General features: G+C 44.9%; 1 protein-coding gene across 2 annotated transcripts in view; it reads left to right on the forward strand.

Moving 5' to 3' along the window:
* LOC105561515 (hairy/enhancer-of-split related with YRPW motif-like protein) overlaps nucleotides 1-18,336 on the forward strand; it is a 57,203-nt gene that overhangs the window by 13,622 nt on the left and 25,245 nt on the right. The window contains exons 1-2 of one of the 2 annotated variants that reach the window (XM_012011565.1): nucleotides 8,649-8,833; nucleotides 14,839-14,968. In XM_012011565.1, coding sequence (XP_011866955.1) covers nucleotides 14,876-14,968 — 93 coding nt within the window. In that variant the 5' untranslated portion in view covers nucleotides 8,649-8,833; nucleotides 14,839-14,875. Of the gene's footprint in view, nucleotides 1-8,648; nucleotides 8,834-14,838; nucleotides 14,969-18,336 lie in introns of those variants that run through there. The other variant, XM_012011563.1, reaches the window with a different exon arrangement.

Genomic DNA, 18,336 nt, shown 5'->3' on the forward strand with positions numbered 1-18,336 from the left:
TCTATGCTGGTAGAGATGTACAGGCTGTAACATTCTCGACTACAATAATTGTAATCCTAAACACTTACACAATCGATATTCGTCACTTTCTAATATGCAGTTTTATAATTCAAAGTGTCGGAAAAATTGCGTAATTTTTGTTCTCATCAAATTTTCCACCGTCCCGCATCTCCTTTCTCTTTCGTAAAATTTATCGATTCCTCCAGCGCTGATATTGGAGGTCGATAATCCTATCGCAGTACCGAGGGATTCAGTGTCGTTCGAGAAAAAGTGACAGTCACCTTGGCGCTTCGCTGTCCTCGTTGTACGGCGTGTGTTTTGTGTGTGCGCGCGTACGTGTTACGCGTCTGTGCGTATGCGTGCCGCATGAGTGATGAACGCACGCGCCGAGTGGTCGTGGAAAATAGTACGGCGATCTTATTACCGGAGGCAGATGATTCATTGCGAAAAATCTCTGAACCGTCGCCTCTCATTCTCGAGATTATTCTTTGCTCATCACGATCGTTTATCCTGTCATCCAGCATCTCGCAATCAGCGTCACTGATTTCAATCTCTCGGAGGAGGGATTTGTCTCGACGGATGTATAATTCCGGAGGATCAAACCGTATTCCTGAATAAAAGAGTCCGAAATCGTTCTCAGCAAGATAAATAGCGGAGAGGCCCTAGCTGCCGTTAGGCCGCGGTAGAATTCCGTCCTGATTAAAGGCGCAACCTTGCAGACGTCTCCTCGCCGTTCGGCTCTTTCGATTCTTTTTTTTTTTTTCGATGACGAAGTCAAGGTTCGCCTCCCGACGAAATCGTGAAATCGGGGACGGCGCTGTGGTGGATTTTAGCCGCGTGCCGCTCCGTGGTCGTACTATTTCTAGAGTTATGAAAGATACAAGACCCGTTTCCCGCGGGACTGCAGAAACCAATTTGTGCCGCGTCCGCGCTGGAACGTCCGCGTCGGGATCAGCAGGAGGACGGTTCAGAAATATTCAGAGAGTTCCGGGAGATTGATAATTTTGTATAATCGAGCGTTCAATATTTGTGCTGAAAGTAATATAGATTACATCTGTCTTACCCGCGCATAGACGTAAAATTATAATTATATAATTTTAAGAAAGGTATAAATAATTATTGTATACCAACGATAAGTAATTTGTGAATGACCTGCACTGGCCAATGTTTTTATTTAGAAAACACGTAAAAAAAACATTGGTCAGTGTAGGTCGTTTAAAAATGGCTTATCATTAGTTTTAAACCACTGGCGATATTAAATCTATTTGCGAATTATTGTATACACAATTCATAATTATAAATCGATCGCTAGGGTAAGGTGACCAGGCTCGGATCGGACACCGAATGCGGATCAACAATTGGATGAGTCGCTAATAAGCGACATAAAATCGCGTCGATGCCTTTTTCAATATCGACAATATAACATAAAGTTGTAAATATATGAAAGGGCAAAATTTGAAAATGTCTATCAGCGACTCGTCGAATCTTCGATCCGCGCCTGGTTTCTGGTTTCGAATTTGGTCATCGCACGTGTATGTGTATTTGCATAATTGACCTATTGTCTGAATAGATCATTAATCTATAATGTTACGTTCGACGTTTTCGACGATCCGCGAGTCGTACGGCTGCGTGGGGAGCGTACGATCGCTCGCACGAAGTCGGCGCGGCGAGCCAGAAGTCACGTTGCATGACACGCGCTCGGCCTGGATATGGGTTAGTATTTTTGCACGACGGCCCGGTATAGACATGTGTACACGGCGCACTCTCCGCGAGAGTGCGGCCGCACTCCGCACGGAGCGCGATATCAAACGCGTGGCCGCGATTGATTCGATAGCTCCATATCCGGCCCTCGCGCGGATGGGTTATTACGCGTATCGTACGTTAAACTCTGGTATTTTGCAGGGTTGGGAAAGCTACTTTATAAAAGTATCTAGTTACAGTTGCGGTTTTTTCCGCTAAAAATGTATTTAACTTATAGTCACAGTTACAAGCTACCAATTCTGAAAAGTAACGAATCGTTACTTTGCAGTTACTTTATTGCAATGAAAATGAAAATATCAAATTTCCACATTTAAATTGTTTGAGTGTCGATAAAGGCGTTTATGCGCTTATGCAAGGCCTGGTGCGATCTGTGGAAGTTTAAAAAATATATAAAGTAACTATTAATGTAACTGAGTTAAGTTACAGTTACAGACGGAGAGAAAGTAACGAAGTTAAGTTAGAGTTACCAAAAAAAAGTAACCGTAACTGTAACTGCGTTACAAGTAACGAGTTACTTCCCAACCTTGGTATTTTGTTGCAATAGCGACATCCTTATTGAAGAACAAGGAAGAAAGAGACGCAGCCTGAAAAATAATTGGAACATGAAGCGAGATACATAAAAAATTATATATTTTGTGTCAATTTTCTTCACTTTGTCGTAAGGTCGACGTATAATGACGCGATTGTATTTATTATTAGGAAAATGGACAATTTATTATTTGCATATCATGCAATTACATTGAAATTACATAAAAATTATTATATAAATATTTCAAATGTGCTCTGCACGCACGAAAACTTAAATGTAAAAGTGCTTACGGTGTAATCGATCAATTTCTCCGCTACGCCAAGAAAATTACTAGAATATTACGATTTTTCCTACGAACGTAAAACGTATGAAACATACGACTTACGTAAAACTTATATAAAAGCAGTTACACTTAAATTATCGAACTTCTGTCTCACTTTAATATCATGTGATTGTTCCAAATTAAGATTCATCACGAGAGCATCTTGCAAAACGTGTACGATATCTAAAGAGATCGTAATCTCCGTCATGCTAGTTTAACAGAAACTTTATTACGTATTTTTTACTACAATATTTTCCCCGTGTATTTTACGCTGCAATTTTATACGCGAGGAAGCTGCCTTATTTCTAATCGCGAATTCGGTTGCTTGCACTAGTGCGCGCTGAGTGCACGCTAAGGGCCTGAGCAGAATGGCTGTCTTGTATTCTGTCTTGCATTCTTAAGTCACAAGACAGTTATTGTGCTTTAAGACAACTTTAAGACAACGATTGAAAACATAAAACATTCCCTTAAGAATATAAGACGGCCATTCTGCTCAGGCCCTTAGGCTTGTGTTTACAGTCAATTCTTATATTTAAAGATCGTCTTGAATATCTCTTGAAATATTTTCTCTTCTGCTTCGTGTATCAGGCTTAAAAGCCTTTTTACTTCAACTTCGGTAAGCTGCTAACCTTGCCGAAGGAAACCTCCCATCTGGAGGGCTGTACCCCTAAAGGGGTATGTACGGCAGGATACTTTTGGTGGTTGCCACTTCCCTTCGGGAGATTCCGAAAAAAGCAGCGGTATCCGCGGATTTGAACTCGGATCTTTTCGTTCATTTATTTACTAGGGGCCAGTTTCACAAACATCGGTTAACTGCTAACCGAAGGTTAATTGATTCTCTGTCTCTTCTTCTAAGTAATAAGATGGAAAGAGATAGGGAGTCGACTGAACCCTAGTTAACCGATGTTTGTGAAGCTGGCCGTAAGCAGCGCACATCTCTCTGCGCCACACTCGCTACCAATAATAACATTTCTTAGGCCCGGTTTCACCAACGTCGCTTAACTTTAAGCTTAGTTTAATTCGTTCTTTGTTCTCTTTCCAACTGTTACTTTAGAAAGTGACAAACACGAATTAAACTAAGGTTAAGCGACGCTTGGCGAAACCGAGCCTTAGCCAGTAAAATGATCTGTACAGCTTCCATATGGATCATTTTTTAGCTAAGTACTCTTTGAACATATATTTAAGATTGGAGTTAAAGTAGGATTCTCATTAAAACTAAACAACACACGAGAATGGCCAATGCGGGTCCAAGGCGAGATATAGACAGTCTATACTTGTAATTTATTAAAATATGATATATTTAAGACAAAGTTAAATATAAGAATTGATTATAAACAGGCCTTAGCGCGCAACGGCGGCGAGGCGGGGGGGGGGGATTTTTTTATAGTATTTTACAAAGGACGAATGTGCGCGCACGTACCATTGTGTCACCGTGCATCCTTGACCTTTCGCAACTCCACGCGCGTCTGCGTGGTCGGCTAAGTGCACGGGGATTTCGCGAGGACTTTCGGCGCGCGTGGATTGCGTAACGCGCGAAAGAGCCACGCGAGGGAACCACACGCGAGAACACGCGCCGCGTTAATCGATGCCGCCGCGCGGGTACGAATGGAGTTGCCTTTTCTCGGCTCTCTCGAAATACCTGTCTGGCCTGCCTGCTCGGCTGACGGACGTAATGGTTCGGTGTTTTGCAACGAGAATACGCCCGAAAGATTTACGGCGCACGCAACGTACGTTTCTGTTAGAAAGTTCCGAAGAAAGGATGGGATTTTTCTCTAATGACGTTCCCCGAGCGTCGATGTGATGATACCGCGACGGGAGATGAAAGCCGCCTCGCGATACCCTGTGGATGCACAGAGAAAACGGTTTCCATGGATTTAATAAATTTTGTTGTAGCCAAACAAATTTGATATTTGGAATCGGCCAGACCAATCATTTGTTTGAATTGGAAATAATATATATCTTTGTTTGAAATACAATATTTGTTTGAAACAAAAGGTACATTCTCTTTGATCTAAATGATATTAGTGTTTTATTCAAGCAACGTTATCGTTTGATAAAAAATATGTGCAAAAATTTACATACATCTTTTTCCCTCTATGTTAAACTTTTTCCTTCTTTAAAAGAAGATCAACACTGGATTGGTACACTACGTTCAGCTATAAAAAATGGACCATTAGATGATTAGGCTGCGTCTGCTGATGCGGTCGCTTGTATGCCTGGCCGCCATGATTTTACTTACAAGTTCGGTGACCATCTAGTGGCAGCACCGAACTTTATAGGCGCCTGGCGAAATAATATAATTATTTAATTGAAAGGTATTGCTTCAAATAATAGTGTCTTTTCCATCAAATAATAGAGATTGTTTGAATGAAGCAACAAAATTTTTACTCAAACAATGTTTCGTACAAGCATATGTTATTTCAGTGAAGCCAATTTCAATCAAATAAATAGGAATACTAAATCCAAAGAAACCTTTTTCTCTGTGTGCGTGCGGATGAAATTTCACCTCTCCGTTTCTCGTGCGGTCCTCCGGAAAAATTCCCGACGCTCTTTCATCACTGAATCCACAAGTGAGTAAGATTTAATTATAGATTTAATAACAATTTGCTCATCGTTACGATCGCGGATTGATATCAAGGTGTTTAATTCCCTTGTCCCGTTTCTAATTGGATACGTGGATTTAATGTTATCGTGATTTACTGCCCGATTTATACAACAACGCTCAAAATGAAGGATTATTAGGCGGTAATACGGCGTTCGTGGATTAGCAACAGGTTGCAAATTACTGTTGCCGTCTGACCTGCTAAGTGAATCGGATTGCTTTCAATTCGCGGAGCATTTGAATAGAATCGAGAAGCCAGACTAGGAGAAAAAAAAATGTATTTTTGCGCTTCACGGTAATCATTTACATGATTGCGAAGGACGTGTCGTCTCGACGTGACAAGCCCGAGATTACCCTCGTCTCGAGGCGGTGCCTCGGCTCGTAGGTACGATTTCGCGGATTATGCCGATTCGAGGTAGTGGCCACTCAAGGCGACGACCTTCGGCGGCCCGGCCGAAAATAACTCTGGCCGAATCGCTCTATTTTACTCGGAGGATTTGGTAGCGGGGGAGACGTACGGGGGGGGGGGAGGGGGGAGGGGGAGAGGGCTGTTACACCGAGAATGCACCGGCGCATCTGTTCCGCAGCTGTCAACCGTGTCAATTGAGCACCGAGGACGAGGGGGGAGGGGGAGGTGCGTGTGCGTCGCGTTACCGATTGCAAAACACGATGGAGCAAACGTCGTGATCGTCGCCGCCATTCGCCGGCGAGGACGAGACACTCGCGGGTCACGGGGGTTCCGCCGGAACCCCGCTGATCCGTGTCGCGAGGTGTAAATCATCATCCACGTTCTTGCGTCATCGGAGATGGAGCGTTATGCACCCATCAATCCGCCGTATTGTGTTCATGGTAGTTTAGTCTGCCCGCGCGCTGGATATATATACAAGATGTGTCTAGACAGAATAAACCTTGCAAAACGCGAATAAACAACGATATATACGTCGCGTGCGGTTGCAAACAAAGTCATTTTCGCATTAAGCGCTTTTATTAGACGGCAGAGGTTCCGCAATTCAGCTAATTTCACGTGAACTTGAAGACACTCTCGAGACTAGATTTTAACTACCGAGATATCTCCATTGGAATTCGAAAAGTCACTCCGAGTAACAAATTGGACGGGCTTCTATACTTGTGGAGCACATTTGAGGATTTTAATCCGAACGTTTAACAAGGTAGTCGCAAGTGGCTTAATTAGTTACAGAGTCTGTCTTCGGAAAATCTTCAAGCGGCTTAATCATCTGAGAAATTGAAACTTTTTTTCAAGTCCTCAGCGCTCTCGCAAACTTTTGGGACCCTTAAATCTTTTTTTTTCTTAGAGAAACATTTGAATATTTTATATGTTTAAAACTCTCACAAGTAACAGTGTCACGCATGTCTGTTTATATAATAACAAGTAGATTGCAATTATAATGTAGATTGTTTTAAACGAAAAGTATCTTATTTCAAAACGAGACCAAGAGTTTAAAAAATGCTTTCCTTTTAAATGGGGAGATTTTCTTAATGTATTCGGACTGATTCGAAATATTACAAACACACCACGTTATCGCGATTAAAAGAGTGATTTGAAATAATGCTAAGTATCGCGTGTGTAGAAAAAGAAATACATTTCGAGATATTCGAGGTTTTTCGGATTCAAAGTGGGCTTCTGTTCGTTTCGAGGGAAAAGATCTTCGCGACTATATATTCACGGCGACTCGACGGGTCTCGAGCTCGTCACTACGCTTAATCGCGAATAAAGCGTGACAAGTGACAAGTGCGTCTTTTCCGCTCGCCGTTCGCTCGTTGCGCGCACGTGCGCGCGCACGCGGCGGCGCGTATTTACGCATCGTCACTTTCCGTTTGCGAGAACGTTGCCTGCCGGCCGACCGACCGAACGATGGATCGATCGATCGATCGATCGCACCCGTGCGTTTCGCGATAGCGCGCGTGGTAGCGGGCCTCGTACAGGGAGGTGCATCTTGACGCGATCCCGTCGGCAACGCGTGACCAGCGGTGACGACGTGCGTGCGTGCACGAGCGTCTCGTTATTCAACGTGTCGCGACATCGCCGACCATCTGCGCTACGCATTCCCGGTTGTCTATCATTTTCTAAATAAAAACAGCTCCGTCAAGGATGACGGACCGCGCGAATCTGTTAACAGCGGAAGACACGAAGGCTACAGTCTTTGACATTTCAAAGTTCAGATCGATTAAGTGAATAATAATTTTCCACGACTCGGCGAATAAATTAGATTTTTAATGACTGCGTTACGAACGTCGGTCAGATCATTGTGGAAGATGTTGTCGACAGAGAGAGAGAGGCGTTTGCTTCGCATTTTTTGGTCACCCAGGCTTCTCACTAAAAGATTGCTTCCCTCGTACATGTGGTACGTGGGCGCGCAGGCATCGAGAAAGTCGTTTCTCGCGAGATCTCCTGAAATCGCGGATCCGTCACGGATTATTTCGCATTCGTTAAATACAGCACAGGCGATAAGAGCCGTGTACAGACTACAGATGTGTAGTTAACGAGCGGCAATGATAAACTATTAGCGCGGAAAAGAGTACGTTATTAAGATGATAAGCGCACGACGGTAGCGATTAATCGGCAGCGGCGTGGCGAGTGCATTCCTGCGTTTTACCGCCGTCGATGTTTGTTTACGCGTAGGTTGCGAGAAGAGAGAATCCGTGCGCGCGCGCGCGCAAGAGAGGGAGAGAGAGAGAGAGAGAGAGAGAGAGAGAGAGAGAGAGAGAGAGAGAGAGAGAGAGAGAGAGAGAGAGAGAGAGCATATCTACCTGCGTGCCTACGCACTCGCGAGCGCACGTGTTTCGTCCGCCGCAACGACGTGAAAGTGAATGGCAGCGCATCGATGCGTACAGCTAAGGCGTGCAAAGAGGTCGTCGAAGGACACGCGGGATCTCGATCTTTGTTCGGCTCCGTCTGGGCATCTAGTTCACCTCTCCGAGAGACCTAGACCCAGCGGACTTTGTACCGCGTCTCTCCCCGCGCGCGTATCCACGTTATCCAATTTTAATCGAGAGACTGAAACGAGACCCCGCGGGCGAAGCGCGACTTCCGTGAGTTCAGGTCCACGTGGGAGGGTCCGGTTTTTACGCGCGCCTCTCCCGTGCCTGACGTCAAAAGTCGATGACGTCAGGCATCCCTGACGCGGGTCGCCGAAACTTGGTTGCTACGGCGCTCGCGGATCTTCGTGGAAACGAATAAACGTGAACTTCTCAGAGGATACGTTCGACGGAGTTTCGTAAGTGTTTGAATTCTCCACTTTGGAAGTTTCATTGAAGGAGGAGAAGCGCGGTTTCTCCGCGCAGCCACGTACTCTCGTGCGGCTCGGTCGCCGCGGCTCAAGGTGCCTGGTCCACTTGCGTCTCGCGCAAAATCTCACCGGAGATCTTTGACGCGAGCAGCGCAGCGCGACCGCTCGCGGGATGAGATCGCCAGTCGAGTGAATCGCCTCACGCACGTGCGCTCGCGCAGCCGAACGTGAAAGTGAACGCACGCGCGAGCGGGCGACGTGGTGGGCAGTAAGGTCGATGAAGGACGCCTTGCGTGGATCTCGAGCACGGCGTAGCTACGCTGTGCGCGGATCTTACGCCGTAAGAAGTTGCACGCGTAATAAAAAAAGAAGTACGTAAAAAGTGACGTAAAATCACACGAGCAGATGTAAAAGTTTGCACGTATGCGTTCACGGAATCGCGTGGTTTTTATTCTCGTTCGCGCAATTTCTGCTTTTTAGTTCTTTTGTTGTATTTTCGAAACCTTCCGAGACATATTCCTGGGGAAAGTAGTTTTTTAGAAAGTTATTCGAAGCTGAATAGTCACACTGAGAACGAAATTGCTGATATTACTATGAATAACGTCAGTGTTTTCTTGATCATACCTGGCATCTTTGATAATACAGAAAATTTATTGCGAAAAATATTACCTCAGCCAGGGTTCGAACCTGGACCTCCCTACACTCTAGGCGGGCGTCTCACCAATTCGACCACTGGGCGACATTGAAAAATTCTGATCAGTTGATTACTATAAATGTTTAGTTAGCAGTGTTTTTTCGTTAAAAAATATATCTGAAATAACAAGTATTTTTGTGAATTAACAAATATTTGATAGCGTTTAGTTGAATCAAGAAACATTTGTTAAATTCAACACCTTTTCCTCGGTGCAGCCACTAAAGAGATCCTTGGATCTTCGTGGCGAATCGTTGCAGTTTGGCAATAAAAATTTAGGAAATTTTTATCGGCAAATATAAACTTTACGATCGAGCGGTTCGCCCGATTGCAGTTCGCGAGACAACAAACAATAGGACGTTGTTGTCAAGCGAAACTCTTTTTACTCGTGATGTCATCGCCGTCTATATCCGACGTGTATTCTTCGCGCACGAGATGCGAAACATTTGTCGATCGAGAGATCTCTTGAAATTGATTTCAAAGCTGGACAAGTAGTCGTAAACAATACTCAGTAGTACTAAAGGCGAAAACGAAAAAACCACATGCGGTTCCACCGGCCATCACTTTGCGGTTTATCGATTGCCCTCGCAGCTTCGCTCAAGATTGATTGAAGACCAACGACGGGCTGCGGTTTTTCGCAGAGTCGCTATAAACCTCCAGGTGCTAGAATGTCGGAGTTGCGTGCCGGGGAAGTGAAACGTGCCAAGATTAATCATACAAGTTTCCATAGTTTGTATTCAAGAATTGATTTCTTCCATTGCCAATTTGGGAGAGGTACAAGGCAGAGACGAAGGGCCGCAGACTTCTATATATAGAGGAATGTCCTCTACTATGAGATAGGATTCTAATATGAGACAGCAGGTTTTCAACATCGAAATTCAATCACAAATCTTTTCTCGCGACGATTACACGATCTAACAATGAATTTCCCACCAGACAGAGATCTCACTACAAGGACAATAAATTCATGGTGGGACCAACAGATGGTGCCTATTAATTTAGCGGAAACCCCGCTATCTCATATTAGGAGTCTATCTTATAATAGGGGACTTTCCTCTACTACTAGACCGCTACCTTCGAGCTGAAAAGTGAAGCAAGAGTTTCGCCACGCTTGCACTGAAAAAAAATTTTTGAGGTCAATTAACACAAGAGCAATATGTTAAATTAACACATGAATGTGTGAAACATTTAACACAAAAATTTTAACCGGCATTTTTTTAACAAGAAAACAAATTTATTAACTGCGTAAGTGTGCATCGGTGCGTCACTGACAGTACTTTATTTACCTAACAAGACATGGCGAAATTCTTGCCTCACTTTTCGAAGGTAGCAGTCTAATAGTATATAGAAGTCTGTGCGAAGGGCGAGGAAAATCCTCCGTGTCCTTGCGTTACGTACGCGAATCATTGGGGGACGAGGGTGCCGGGAAAGGCGGCCCGGATCGAAGTCATCTCCACGTGCATCACGTTGTTACGTCATCGTCGACGTCGTTCGTCACCGCGCACGGTCAGAAAATTCCGGATATTCTCCGGCGGTCGACGGGCGGCCTCGTGTAATTGCCGCCGCTATTAATGGAGTGACACGGAATCGTGTTACGAAATCACGGCATTTTCATATCTCCGTCGCGTAGGACGCGCACACACCTGACTAAGAGCGTTGACAATGACGACATACCGATACTTTCTCCTCGACATGTCGATGTTTTGACGTTATCGTTAGATTTTTCTTTGATATTGCCCAATTATTGATATCCGTTGATGCTGATTCACGTTATCGTATTGTAGACACGACGCGCTGTCCCGCTTGCCGAGAGTCTGAATTATTCTCACATTGTCGATATTATTGGAACCGATCAAATTTCTCTTCGAATCATTCGAGTTATTATTATCGAATTGGCAACTTTGTTTCCGTTTATCTTTCACTTTCATTCTTACTTTAAAAACCGTGAACTTTTTATTTAAAATAATTTTACTTACAAATGTTAAATATTAATTTATCGAGCCATTACTTTTGCAGCATATTACCTTAAGAACTTCCGCCAAGAGGAGGAAACAGGAATTATTGATACTCGATATCGATTTGCACGATATCGTGGAATATTAGGGACATGCCACTCCGTCCGGTTTCTTCAAAGTTTGAATCATTAACTGCCTGATATTATCGAAAGCGATAATTATTTTAAATTCTCTTTTAGCTATTCGAACTACTAACTTTTTCAACTACTCACATGCTTAATTGTTGCCTTGCTATTTTAAAAACTAGTACGACTGTTTTGTGACAATTTGTCCGCGTATCTTAAGGTAGTTATTTCGTAAAATCATTTATTTGAGAATTTTGTTGAGAACTATAATCTTTCGAATCTATTTTATATTATGTATTAATCGTAAGGGTGTCCTTTGGAATAATATTGCATCGGGACATATCGTTGTAATAATTGAGCGCTGGTTCCTGTCTGGAAGAAGCATTACTGTCGCGGGACGACTACCTTTAAACACGTGAAAAGGAATCCAATCTAAAGCGATTGGGAATTTTCGTCGAAAGGAATCGCCAGAATACAAAACAGTTGAAATTGCGCGTACTACTCATGCGACGCCAGGTGCGGCATCGATACTCGATATCGAGTGTCGCGATTGCTCTTGCAGCGTTTGCCTAGTGCAATCCTATTCAGGGCACACGTGGTGGTGTATGCAATGGGCGCGCTGTAGCGACGTCTCACGAGGATGCGTAGTATACGCTGGTGGCCGCAGGTGCACACAGGTGGTGCCTGCCTGCGACGCGTGTGAAAGAAAGCGGTGCGGTTGCGACGTGGCGGGAAAGGGGCGACGGGGGATACAAAGAGACCGGGGCAGGGGGAGGGGGAGGGACACGGCCCTAGTCACATGCCGGGAAATGTCAACCACGTGCGGATACACGAGGCGCTCGCCTCGTCTATAATCCGCCCGGCGCGCGGCGCAACATAAGTATAAGCGCGCCGTCACAAGAGGAGCGCGATAAAAAGAATGCTCCCCAGCTGTGCCGCGGCCGGCCGGCGCAGTTCACGTAGCAAGCCGCGGGAAACCGCATGCCCGCGTTTCTCTCGCCTATGCTCCTCTTATCGCAATTCCCTCTCCGCGCCTCCGCCTGGACCCGCTTTTGCGGTTCACCCGGGTCCAGATCTCGCGCAGTTCCGTTCGCGTAACGGCCGAATCAGACTAGCAATTGCTGACTCGGCTTGAGGTGGAATTGGCGATTGGCGGTTGTCCTGTAGCCAATGAGAGCGAAGCAGTCAGCGACTTAACCGGTTCTCATTGGCTAGAAGACAATCGCCAATCCCAATCCAATCCGAGTCAGCAATTGCTAGTCTGATTCGGGCCTCAAAGGCCCGAACATACGAAAAAATTTAAGCAGTAATACTTAAGACTTAATAGAAACGACCAATGACTGACGAGAACGTGAGCAGCCATTTTGAAACTTAAGCAATGCCGAAGCCTATCGATTGGTTGAAATTCTTGAGTCTTAAGTCTTGCTGCCTAAGTTTTTTCGTGCGTTTCCAGCTTTAAGGCCGAATCGGACTAGCAATTGTCGACGCGGATTGGATTGGCGATTGTCTTCTAGCCAATAAGAGCAAAACAGCCAGCGATTTAATCGACTCTCATCCGACTCGGTAATTGCTGGCCTGATTCGATCTTAACGGCCGGCGATTGCTCCCTCGAGAAACTGAATACGCTACCTTATTTTTTACATCTCTTTCTCTGTTTTTTTTCATGGAATTTTTAGCTTTCAGCGAGTAAAAATTTCGCAAGAAGTCCGACCTTGCGTCGTTCTTCCCGACGGAGGTCTATCCGTTCTCGTGCCGCGGGATATCGACGATATCGACAACACCGTCCTTGAACTCTCTCATTCGAGCGAACGCGTTCGGTAAACATAACGCCAATCCCCGTCATTGTTGTAAGTTGTACGGCAGACTCTTGCGAAGGGTGATTACGCTTGCGAAACACTCTAGCCCGAAATAACGGCTTGGCGATATAAAGTTTTAGGCCGCTCCAGACCGATTCTCGTAGCGGCGGTTTCTCGATATTGTTTGCTCTCGATATAAAAGACGTGACGCGTCTAATTAAAGAACACGATCTTTAAGAATGCAAAGATAGGACTCATTTCTCAGAAGCAGTTGTTGCCGCGCAAGAAAGCTTTTACCATTTCTGAATCGATCAACCTTTTCTTTTACTTAATCGCATTAAACATTCATTGAGTTAATGTATTGATATCGTCAATGGATATATAAGAGAAATAGCGCCAATTCCGCACTGTCTCCCGAAATAACCGGCGGAACCTATCGCTGACGTAAGCGTTTATATATTGACACGTTAAAAATGCAAGCCTATAATTCGTCGCAACGAAGAATCCCCAAGTAGTACGATAATGCGATGGGAACGGCGTGTGACCGATTTTTTTTTTTTTAAGAAGAATGTTTGCCACATGGCTCCGTCCTCATGACGCATTAATTATTAAACGTCGGATGAGACCCGATTTCTGATGGCTTATTAGCGGATTACCGCTGCCGCGCGGCCTTCTGACTGCCTCAGCGAAATTACGGCGTATCTGTGTCACATGCATGCGAAGAATGCCGCGGCGGAGAACTCTTTAACCCGTTAAAAATTTACGTTGTGCACGGGGGGGGGGAGAGGGGGGCTGGAATGCCGACAGCTCCCTCGGCGAGCCGTCGGCGTCGTGGCGCATGACGGACTAAGGGAAACGGTGTCGCCTGCAAGTTTCATAAGCGACGACATTGCTGGGCTTATCAATAATGCGGAGAGCCTCGTGCTTTTCCCGTTCACTCTATTTACAGCGGAAAATCTATAACGGGGCAAGGGACGTGCACAGGGTTATTGACTGAAACATTCGTGTCGAGCGGTTGCGTAAGCTTAGCGCGAGGCGGATGCATATAGCTTCTTTGATAGCGCCGTGACGCACCTGAGCAGTGCGTCGTATTTTTGATCAATGATTTTTCGTCCCCGCGAAAAATAGAAGGGTCGAACAAATTGATAGAGCCTCTGGTTGAGACGCCCGCCTAGGGAGGTCCAGGTTCAAACCCCGGGCCGAGGTAATAGTTTTCGCAATAAATTTCAAATATGAAATTTTCGGACATTAACACCCTGTCACGGCTCTTAGTCATTTATCCCTTCGAATTTGTGTTTATCACAATTGAGCCATACGAATTTTATTATAAATTGATAAAGTTTGCAAGGCTCTCGCGTGATAAACACAAATTCGAAGGCATAGGGATGTTTTTTAGCGTCTCAATAATTCTTATTTTTAAATTCAATTGCGAAGAATATTACCTCAGCCAGGGTTTGAACCTGGACCTCCCTAGGCGGGCGTCTCGCCAATTCGACCACATATCGTGACAGTATTCGAAACGAGGATTGAATTCCGTAATTAGCGTAGAATTTGGCTCGGAGGAAATAATGGTAGATGAAACGAGATAATTTGGCGTAGTTTACCTCCGAGTAAAATCGAAGGAAATTATACAAATTGTACAATTATTTATTTTTATGTTTGTTACTCTTTGTGTTATTTCGTATGAAAATATTTCGTATGAAAAATTGTACATGGAAACATGGACTTGATCGCTCGAACGATAGCCTTACGCTTTTGGGCGAATAACATTGCAAATGACTAATCGTGTGTCTTCTGTTCTCTTTTCAGTCTGGATGGTAGATCCTGCAAGGACGAGATATACAGAATGGGTATAGGAGCTGGATATTGCGAGGGCAACCTGAACTTCGCGACGGCCTCGGAGGACGACGAGGTTTACACCAAGAAGAAGGTCTCCAGGGTGAGTCATGAGCTCATTTGTACGCGATCGGCTTCGTAACAAGCGCCTCCGTGCCAACCGGCGAAATATTAAGCAACGCGATGCCGCTTCGCGTTTTGTTTCCTTTGTGTCTGTCACACGTCAGATACCCGTCAACTATTTTTACTGCGTTTCACAACATTTGCTTAAATGAAAGCGTACAAATATTTCAGTGTTGAGAAAATTATGCGCGGGGATGCTGCGTTAGTCACGGGCAAATATTGCGCGCGGGTAAAGAAAGACTAATTATAATCTCGTTATATTTGTTTGGCTAATAATAACTCGCTGAGGAAATAAAAACTCTAGTTTTTAATTTCAACATACGTATATATTCATATAAAAGGATATAACAAAATTATAAATATACCCCGTCCTTTAACATTTAGAAAACGCATGTTTTAATTTAAAAAAACAATCTCTGTACCTTTTTCATCTTCGCTATTTTTATATTGTTTGTATCCTCCAGTGTTTAATTTTCTCTACAATTATAAAAATTACACTGCGATAGTGGATGCGTAGTTTTCCCGTGGCTTGAGCAAAAGCAAGGTTTCCGTCGAAAATTTAATTTAAATCAACGGTGAAAGGGTTGCTCTTCCGTTTCCGATTCTTCGCGTCGGGCTCGCCTTTTTCTCATTGGCTTTTTTCTCACGACCGCGGCTCCGGAAGACGGCTCCGAAATCGAAGTGTATGAGAAATCGCGGGGTATTTAGGCCACGCGACATGCGGAGAAAGGTTTTCCGTGTTGTCGAATCAGCGATGACGCAACAACGTTTCGCGACGACGTGCGTTAGTCACGTCACGTCCCGAAAACGATGATTGTGACATAGCGATCGCGCGAAATCGGAGAGACGTCGAGTACGTTCAATTGTTATCAGAAATCTCATCGGTGCGTGCGTTCTAAAATGATAAACACTGGTAGAGACGTGCCTTTAAACTTTTTTTTTATGTTATGCAACCGTGCATATAAACTATAATGCACTTGAGCTTTGATAATATTCGATAATGTGCATCGTAATGCATCGTAATTATTTCTAAGAACTCGCCGTGTCTGTATTATCAGCGTTGTTGTATTTATAGCCGACTCTTTTTATAGTAACGGCGATAAGCCAGGCTGTGAGGACTACTAGTTTACGCGATGTTTCAGACGCTTGTGACACACGCGCACACACGTGTTTTCAACATACTTATATGGGCCACTTTCCGTTAAATTGCCACTTTTTGTGCCAAGGTTTCGAGTGACAATGGTCGACAATTAGTTGTAGTACGTGCTACGTAAACGTATTGCCATTTAGTTTTCATTATTAGAGAGAAATAATATAGTTGGTATTTTTAAAATGTTATTTTTGCTTCGACGAACCTGAGGCGTCTCGTGCGCCTTTCCGTATTGCAAGGCGACGCCGACGATCGAGCGGACGTTGCAGCAGCTCGTCCTCCAGGCTCAACCGATCTTTCGTGGATTTATCCGCTCGGGGATCTGTTCGGCGAATTTCTCCCCTTTCTTTCGTGTGGCAATCGCCAGGCTCTTACCAAACCGAGAGACTTCCTGGTCAGGAAGTAGCTTGGAACCGTGACCAAATGTCCTCTCGAGATGTTGCGATGATTATACGGTCTGAATTGGAAGGAACGTGTGTCTTTCTCTCTCTCTCTCATATGGTGACATATAATTCTCGACAGGTAGGAGAAAGCAATGGTAATAGATTTCGCTCGAGGACTGATTTACGTTATTATTCTGCCCACCTCGAAAACCATTCTCTCTAAAGGCCTGTGCCCACGATGCTAGAACCTGGTCCAAGTTCTAGCTTCTATGGAATAGCTGCAAGTTGATTGGCTATATATTTCTCGAAACTAGAACCTGGGCCAGAGGTTCTAGCATCGCGGACACAGACCTTGAGAGCCTACGATTTATCTTAACTATACGCAATATTATTGATTTCCAAACTCGTGTTTGCGGGAATGGCTGCGATGAAGGAAATCACTTATCTCGCGTCCGTCGCCGATGACCGCGCCGATGTAACCGCATTATCGAAGAAAAACGGGCAGAAAATCTTGGCACTTTTTATCCGCCCTTGCGCAACGTCTGGTGAATCCCCGAATTGCGTAATTCCCTCTTTCTCTTTCTCTTCATTTATCACGCATTGAGATTATAAAAAATGAATCGCGTCGCTGGTCGAGCGTGCCTAATCCGCTTCGCGTCGGCAAATTATGTAAAGCAGCTGGCAACGTCGGTCCGTGCGTCGGATTGTCCACGTCGCCTGCACAAATACATCCGAGAATTGAAGATGTCCTTGCGGTTGATCCGCGGCCTTAAATTGTTTCTTGTTTACGTGACGAAAGAGAGAGAAAGAGAGATGGGGCTTTCGCGCGCATGCACGCAACGATACGCACGAAACGATACGTGCGATGCTTCTCGCGATACCAAAGCGGATTCCTTCGCCATGGTCGGGCGATACATCCGCGGGAATACCCGATTCGTTTCTTGGTCATGGCCTGTGAATCAGGGCCTGTGCGCGATAACACTTGCTCGACGACGACCAGGAGAAATTTCGCTGCCTCGTCAGAAACGGAGAGAAGAAGCTCTTAAGGTCTGCGTCCACGATGCTAGAACTCGGTCCAAGTCCTTGTTTCGAGAAATGCGTAGCCAATCAACTTGCAGCTTTCATGGAATAGCTGCTAGTTGATTGGCTACGCATTTCTCGAAACAAGGACTTGGACCGAGTTCTAGCATCGTGGACGCAGACCTTTAGGCCGATCCCTCGAGTCAATTTGAAAAAAAAAACGCGCCCCGACCTTTTTCCCCGGCGCATACAGTTTCGCGTTTAATTCTTAAATAATTAACAATGGCGGATGCAATTTGTAAAATTTTAATTAGTGCACGTGCACATTTACACGCAGTGTAAATTGTTGTTCTCAAGCACTTTACATTTTAACATAATTACGAGTGTATTCCAACTGTTTGAAGACGTGCTTGTTCGCGTCAGTGTTACAGGAGCCGAGTTAGCTGCGCGCTACCTCGGGAGGCCCCCGCGAGCTGTTCAGCCTCAGGTTTTTCTATCTTTGTCGCTCTTTTCCCCGTGAGCTGCACGTGGCGAACGAGATAATTCGAGTCACGCGCGTCTCCTCGTCGCTTTCTGGAACTGTCGAGCGTGCGCCGCTTCGCACGGCGATGAGTTTCGAAAGGTTGCCTGATATCACCCCATTGCGTCGAGGGACGCGTCACGAGCTGATATAGAATTCACGGGATATCCGGGAAAATGTTGAGATATTTTTTTCACGATAAATAACCGGACAGACTCTAAAATGCCTATAGTTAAAATTACAATTAGATTGAATAATCCGACACAACTGGCCAC

This window comes from Vollenhovia emeryi, unplaced genomic scaffold, assembly GCF_000949405.1.
Source record: "Vollenhovia emeryi isolate VEMERY1.0 unplaced genomic scaffold, V.emery_V1.0 DF939206.1, whole genome shotgun sequence".
NCBI lineage: Eukaryota > Metazoa > Arthropoda > Insecta > Hymenoptera > Formicidae > Vollenhovia > Vollenhovia emeryi.